Consider the following 8,254-nt stretch of genomic DNA (forward strand, 5'->3'; position numbering starts at 1 on the left):
AATGTTTTGCTGCTGTGTATTTTAGCGAATTTTGACTGGACGTAAGATTGATTTTGGGAATATAATAATTGTCGTTTGTTGCCAGGCGGGTTGGGTAACCGTGGGGCATGGGTTCAAGGTATTAATTTATTTAGAACAAAATACACCACGTCAAACATATTGGGGAAGGAGGGACACTACGCTAAAGAATGTGCCTCAGCACCACTAACAAAATCAGATTATGCAAGCAAAGATGCTCCATTAAGAAAAGAAGGGTGAAGGGCAAAACGAGTGACAGCCCTAAAGTGGGAGTAAATGCGCTATACATCTTATCTGACGAAGTCCTAATAAACAATGTTGACAATCCTAGACTTTAAATAACTGCTTTCACGGCACCCCATCAACAGTAATGGTAATGGTAATGATACAGTAATGGTGAATGGTAAATCATACTGGATCCATGGTCAATACAACGACAGATACTATTGTGCGGCAACATCCGGAGTTACATCAGCAAAAGTTTGAGCATAATAATGAAGAGATTGAGAGACCAGGGGGGTATGATGTTGCTCATCATGGTGTACTTCGGTTGTTTATGCAGGTGTTTGCGATTGGTGAATATATGAAGGATGTTCCATTACTAATTGGTACAAACCTTATTAGAGCCAGTCGAGATGAGGTGAGAGCTAATACATACACATTGGTAAGACAGATTTTGGTGGAAGGAATGGCAGAGTAGGTTTTGCAGTTTAAAGGTAAAAACAGTTGGGTCGGGACAAGAGCTGCACATACGCTGTCGGACTCCAAAAGAACCTGCATTATATTGGCTACAGTTGAGAGGCCTGAGAACAGAGACTTGCCAAGTAGAACACTGGTAGGAAGAACCCTGTCTAATCCTGAAAATGGGCATATTTTGGTTCGAACTTGCAATATTTCTTATAATTCAGCTGTTTGTTGGCACAAAGGTGGTTGAGAAATTACCAGCTAATTTTAATAATGGAAATTCTGATGTCAAAGTTTCAACTACAGCCATCACAGCCAAATACATCTGTTGAAGGGAGACGGAACAAAGTCATCCCCTAGATGTTACCAACAGCTATCATGTACAGCAAACTATGATGATGATGTGATTCATGGTGAAGAGAAGTGCACGCAGTTGCAAGACCTGTTGTACAAAAAAACAGACGTTTTTGATTACTGCATCACAAGATAATCCCAGCACCAAGGGGTGCTTAATGCTATTAAAGACATGGTTAGATGCTATACAACATAGTCGATATTTGTATGCTTCACCCATAGTTTTGGCATGTAAGAAAGATGGTACAGTGAGAAAATGCAAAAATTATCGTCAGTGAAATGCTATTCGTGATTCCTTTCTCCTACCAAGGATTGATGAGACCTTAGAAGGTTTTGGTAATGCTAAATATTTCTCCATTTAGATCATATTCTGGTTATTGGCAGGTGGTCGTCACAAAATTGCTTGCACCACACCCATAACATTGTACGAAAGTACCCAGGTGCCATTTGGCTTGTCAAATGCACCAGCTATGTTCCAGATGCTGATGATGTGTTGGCTTGGTGACCATAACTTTGAAACTTCACTACATATTTAGACAATATCATTGTCTTCTCAAAATATTCACAGAGCACCTTGATAGACTGTAGATAATCTTTGTTTGGTTGAGAATGCACGGTTCGAAACCACAGAAATGCCATCTCCAATCATGTTGTTACTGTCAACAGAATTGAGACTGACCCTGGGAAAAAGCAAAGGTGAAACACTGGAAACAACCATCAAACCCAGTTTCTCTGGATACTTTAGACGGTTTATCAAAGGATATGTTTCAATTGCTGTTCTATTGTGAAGATTAATTATTGGAGTGTAAGCCCAAGAATGCAAAGATGTAAGACAGCTGTCACACTGTTGAAGATATATTGACTAGTTCTCCAATCCTTTTATGTCATGATTCCAGCCAACTACTTCTTCTGTAAATATATACATCAATAGATGGTATTCGGTTAGTTTTGACACTTGTGCAAGTCAAAGAAGATTAGCATATGCAAGTAAGGGACTTAATCCAGCTGAGTACCGCTACCCTATGCATAAACATGAATTCCTTTGTCCCAAATAGTCCTTAAAATCATCAGTAGCTGCCTATCTCTATAAAATTTTCCTGTCATTACTGACAATAACCCAGTCAAGTATGTTTAATACCACAGGGCAGCAATGTGTGTCAGCGTTTCAGCCTTTAACTTTGAGGTGAAGTACCGAGCTGTTAAGATCAATGTAATGCAGATGCACAGTAGCGGACAGAACATAAAGAAAGTGCGAACAGAAATTCAAGTGAAAACAACTGTGATTAAAATAGATTAGACTTATCATTAATGCCTGATATCCATATAATTACTTACCAAAATGCACCACCATCACAACAGCCACTAACCCACAAGTCAATTCCCAATGTACACAAAAAACATACATATCCTTAAGGAACATGTCACAAAATATTACCTGTAGTTGACTCAAATACAGCTACCCAACATCAGCCCAGTCCAATATTACTCCTAAATCACTATGTCTAGTCAGTCCGGCCCCAATCAATCATGAAATTCAGTAAACCCCCATAGCTCAATCAATCACTGATACATCACTAACACTTCAAAGATAGAAAGTGCTAGTCCAAAAAATCTTCACAGATGGGAACTATTAAAAAGTAAAGTAATCCTCCAGTGAACCATTTGTATTATATATTTTTCTTAATTCGATGCTCCATCTGTCATACTTTATGGGAAGAGAGTACTGTGTTGCAGTGAGAGTGTGCACGGTCCGCCACAAATATATTATGAACCTCACATCTTTTCAATGGATATTCATCTACTGCATACTTCTACATCACACAAACGATTATTTCTCATCCCGCCAGTCTCAATAAAGCCACATTGTTCCGGCCCTGGCCATGACTATCTAATATGGCTTATGATGCTAATGATTATCTATGATGATTATTGAACAACAAAACAACATGACTAGAGCACTGGCAAGCATATTTTTTAAATATGTAATGCTAATATTTTTCGTTTTGGAAATGATCACCAGATTCTCAACACGAGGATCGGATGCATTGAAAAACCAGTTGTTCATTTTTGGCAACTCTGTAATTCATCTATTTACAGTCTGTGTTCCATGTTTTAATAGGTCATCTATGTCTTTCAAGTACATTACAAAGGAGGTTGTCATAATCAAAATATTCACAACTGTAAGGGTCTACCGTATATGTTTAGTGTCTACCCTCTTAATCGCATCATCATGTCTCCCACCACATTATGAAAGAACTCCATTTATACAAGTGTGGCGGCTAAACGAACCATCAGCAGCTTCTTGCTTGTTTCCAGTCTGATTTTATTTTAAGTGTAGGTCGTATTTATTTATTTAGTTAAAGATACTTGTATCAATTTATTTCCCCCAGTTGACATCTACTGAAAATAACTAACTCTATAAAGCGTTCTTCCAGCAAAGGAATTATTGAAAAGTTACATTCCACACAAAACAAGTCATTATCAATGACATAAATTAACATTTGTGGACACAAAATAATGTTGTGTCACTGTAACAACTTCGAACAAGATCGGTCAAAGCAATATCCTAGAAATATTGATAAGGATGCATAACATTAAACATTAACAATGACAGAAGTCAAAACATAACAAAATACATAAATTATACATTTGTTTTATTTAACAATTTTGACTGATATAAAATTTCCATAATTTATTATAGGGTGATGCTCCATAATACAAATATCCAGAAAGGAGAGTTTGTGCATATTGTTATTGAAGCTCGAGACAAAAACAATCGTAAAAGAAACAGAGGAGGTGATTTTTTCATGGCAGTCATGCAAAACACGAAACTGGGAAAAAGCACAGCAGGTCGTGTTATTGATTATGCAAACGGTACATACTCTGTGTTTTTCTATGCAGCCTGGGCTGGAAATGGGAGTGTTAGAGTTCAACTCGCTTTCACTAGAGAGATTATTAATTTCATTAGACAAGTGGTAAAGACAAAAGAAAAATTACAAGGAATTGCTGGAAATTTTACAGATGGAGTTACAATCGAGTCAAGTAATTGTTCAATGATAAGTGAAGGATTGTGGTCTGATAAGTGTGAATATATGAATGCAAATTCCATGGGTAAGACAGTGCTTGTCTGTGATAGACCCAGTACATTGAAATGTTCTCAGTTGAATGTCATTAGTAGGAGTGTCAAAAAAATGAACAAAATCACAGCAGATCAGATGCAAGGTGTTGCTGATTTATTTGAAAAGTAAGTAAGGATAGACATATCACAACTAGGGGTACATTTTTGTGATTTTGGATAATAACATAATGGCAGGTAGGTACTGATAGACTGCTATTTAAATAAATGTGCAATATTTCGCAATTAATCCCCAGATCGTATTTTTTTCTGTGAACAAGCCATGCCTAACACAGTCCCCGTTCGTTATCAAATTTAAGATATATAGTTTTTTTTTATAGTAATATAGTTGGAACTTAAACATGTCAGGAATATGATTTTGATGATTGTTTAACATTAAAATGATTGACATTTGTATCTTATCGTCAAATGAGTATTGTGAGATATTGCTCTGGAACAGCATTAATTAAAACAAAATCATGTATAATGAATAAATGAAACTCGAACATAATTCGCCAAAGCCTGTCAGAGATATGGCTCTAGAATCCCATTTATTAAAACAAAATGGCCGCTAGTCAGCTATTCTGAATCCGATCAGAAAAATAAAATGACGTGCATCAGGAACCCGTAATGTCTAATGTATATACCAAGTTTGAACAAAATCCATCAAGAAATGGTTGATATTTGATGATTTTTAAGTACAAAAATGGCCACCAAATGGGCATTTTAATAGGGTCGTCAAACCAATATATCTATGACATGATGTATAATCAATATTTAAAATTTGAACATAATCAGTCAAAGCAATTCAGAGATACATGTATGGCAATAAAACCACATTTATTAAAACAAAATGGCCACCAGTCTACCATTTTGAATATTTTCTGAAAAACAAAATGATGTGCATCAAGATGCTATAATGTTCAACGTATATACCAAGTTTGAACAAAATCCATCTGTAAACAGCCATTCTGCCATCTTGAATCAGATCGTGAAACAAATTGATGTGCATATGTATCATATCATGTATGATGTATGTGTGAAATTTCGAAGATACAGGTCCAGACGCACGCACGCACGGACGGACGCATGGACGCACGGAGGTCAAAACATAAGTCCCCGTTTTCGGACTGCGTCCGAACGGGGACTAATAAAATAAAGTGTTTATCTCCACATTATATTCGTGAGAATAATAGCGTCAAACTAAAAGAATGGTCCATAATACAATCATTAACTGCTGAGTAACTGTGAGACATACTTACCTATAACGCAGAAAAGTGTTCAGAATGAAAATGTTTACCCTGCAAACAACATTTAATAATTTTAAAGAAATAAACATAGACGCGATCTTGGTTGTTAAATGATTGAATTATTGAGTATTATGTTAGAGATCATATTTGGTAACCATTTCATCACGTCGTCCAAAACTGGTCCGACATCTGCATAATAGGTTTTAATATATATTTGTGATATATTCCATTGTTTATGGAATGATACCTGATAACTATGGATAAATGATGAACTAGTAACGAATTCTGTAATGCATTATTTTGGTTAGTGCCAAACCACAAAACAGTGGAATACTGTTTAATTCTTTCAAAAAAATCATACAACATTCGCACTAAACACGATACATGGAAGACATTGGTGTCGAAAGTTACATAAAAACCAAAATCTGTTCATATGGATGCATTGTAACATTAGAGTTTTTATTGTAGGACATCGTACATGTCAAGGTTGCAGGCAACACCATTGTCAGTAACAATACAAGGTAAATACGAAGAACATACATGATATTTGTTTGTGCATATCATGACAGATGTATGCTGTTTGAACTGTAATAATTATCAATTCAAGAAAACATCAAGATTATGAGAGTAAATAACAGCATATTTATGCTACCTGTCACTCCATGATATTCCATAACAAAATATGATTTAAAAATATGAACATTGTTTTGAAATGTGTGATGATCAGATTCGTCCAGAAGCTAACTCATGGTTGTAATGTGTCATTGTTCTTCTTCTCGGCTGTCGAGCACTGGTGTGTTTATTAGTATAACATGTATATATATTGAAATAATCAAAAGCAATAAACCTTTAATGGTTTGTTTTAGATGGTGCAGTAACTGCTCAACCGCTGGAATCATGTGGTTCAGATATACCAGTGCCACTATCTGACGGATATTGGGAAACTCGTGAATTATTTATTCCACTTGTATGTCGCAGTAAACAGTGGTCAAAAGAAGAAGTCTACAAGTGTTTATCTGACAAGACTATAATAGCGAGTGGAGACTCTACAGTGAAGCAAATTGGCAAAATCCTGATTGCTCAGTATGAATATCATGGGTTTCTTGAACGGTTTCATTTCATGGCACCTAGAGCTGGGAGAGACGAGGAAACTGTGCCAGAATTTGTATTTGAAAGTGACCTGATTGACAGTATCACATACAATGAATGTCAGTCTAAGGTTTCCTTTGTGATGTTGAACTTTTGTTTCCACTACGGCATGTGGTCAACTCAGTCCTACATAGAACGTCTATTTCGTGCCAAGTTGGCTGTGGAAAGATTTATAAAACGATGTCCAAATTCTAAAGTAATGATTAAACTATCACACCCACGGGAACATGTATTTAGAGAGCAATCTGTCCACAGTAGTAATTGGGTATTTTATGATCAGAACAGAATTATTAGATACGTATTCGCCGGAATTGGTGTACTGTTTCTTGATATATGGGATATGGTATCTTCTTCGCTTGAAAAAAATATGCTCCACATGTCCAGTAATGTGATACAACAAGAAATAAATCTCATGTTGTCGTATATTTGTCATGAAATGGTTGGCAAGTAGACAATCTACAATGTACATCAAATCTGTTTTCATGAATCACTGAGTGCTTGGAATGCAATGTTAATTCAGTCTTCTGGACACAACTTGCAAAATTGGTAATAGTATGTACATTATGCACAAGTCGCATTTTAATTTTAAAGATTGATGGAGGTTCCCTGAATGTAAATGTCTTTACTCCCGGAACACATTGAAAGTTAAATTGTGTCAGGAAACTGTGATGAAGAATTTAAGTACCCTTAGAACATAACTATCTAGATAGAATGAACTACCCTAGGACAACTAAACTATCTAGGGTGAACTACATTTAAACTAGGTAAAACTGATCTAGCCAGGAAAACTGAACTATCTGGGGTGAGCTACATTTAAACTACGTAGAACTGAATAAGCCAGTGAGTGAACATTCAATTATCTAGATACACTGAATTTAGAGAGAAATAAATACGGATGAGAACTTAACATAAGGAAAACTGTGTTTCCCAAAAGGCAGACCAGTGATTCTTTTTATTTTGAAAATCATTTCCATCAAACACTACAAAAGATTGATTGTACCAAAGGCATTTACGTCTGTGTAGAATGCAAGGATGGCTTTTGATGCCATACACGCACCTCTTGTTTACACCCACCTCGTTTAATGTGTGCATCGTATAATGTGTAGAACTGATATTGTTTTCAAAATCTGAGAAAGCTACCTTTTACCTCCTACGTAATATTAATATTTGTATTATTAAGCTCTTCTACATTATGTTACAACTCGCCAACTTAGAATTCAAGTTCCAATCCTTCCAATTGGTCAGCCGTTGATTTAAGGGAGAAGATCTCGTGTTTGGACATTCTCTCAACAAGCCCAGGGAAGTAATTTTACGGACATTTGAGTTGAATAAAGACCGTGTTGTTTAACTGATTCAACGCAATGCTGCTAATAATAAGATGGCGTCATATCGTCCAACTGAACAACAACTCAGCGACAAGTATCCATTTTAGATGACGACGTTCACTGAGATATCACCAAATTACATCAAAGTATGCAAGATTTGCGCAAGGCAGTCAATGATATACGTCATCTCCAAGAAACCATTATGGCGGCATCTACCAGCCTTGGCAACAGCGATGGCACTGGTCTTGCCAATTCTTCACTGAGATTAGTAAAGGAGACATCTCCGACCAACATCGTCTCAACAAGTAATCATTCGATTGATCTGCCTAAAATTGTGTCAATTTTAATACCTTATATTA

The 8,254-nt window shown here is 36.2% G+C and overlaps 1 protein-coding gene across 1 annotated transcript; it reads left to right on the forward strand.

Annotated features, from left to right (window-relative positions):
* The first annotated feature begins 439 nt into the window (after positions 1 to 439).
* Positions 440 to 7,021, forward strand: LOC102801540 (NXPE family member 3-like). Its single transcript, XM_006823284.2, has 4 exons — positions 440 to 714; positions 3,758 to 4,300; positions 5,890 to 5,942; positions 6,288 to 7,021. The coding sequence occupies exons 1-4, from the start codon at positions 440 to 442 to the stop codon at positions 7,019 to 7,021; spliced, it is 1,605 nt and encodes a 534-aa protein (XP_006823347.2).
* The last annotated feature ends 1,233 nt before the right edge of the window (positions 7,022 to 8,254 follow it).

Source organism: Saccoglossus kowalevskii, chromosome 16 (genome assembly GCF_978046115.1).
Source record: "Saccoglossus kowalevskii chromosome 16, keSacKowa6.1, whole genome shotgun sequence".
Classification (NCBI taxonomy): Eukaryota; Metazoa; Hemichordata; class Enteropneusta; family Harrimaniidae; genus Saccoglossus; species Saccoglossus kowalevskii.

Coding starts and splice junctions, on each gene's coding strand:
- LOC102801540 (XM_006823284.2), top strand. CDS start 440: ATGGTCAATACAACGACAGATACTATTGTGCGGCAACATCCGGAGTTA. Junction 4,301..5,889: donor GTTGCTGATTTATTTGAAAA/GTAAGTAAGGAT, acceptor TTTTTATTGTAG/GACATCGTACATGTCAAGGT. Junction 5,943..6,287: donor ATTGTCAGTAACAATACAAG/GTAAATACGAAG, acceptor GGTTTGTTTTAG/ATGGTGCAGTAACTGCTCAA.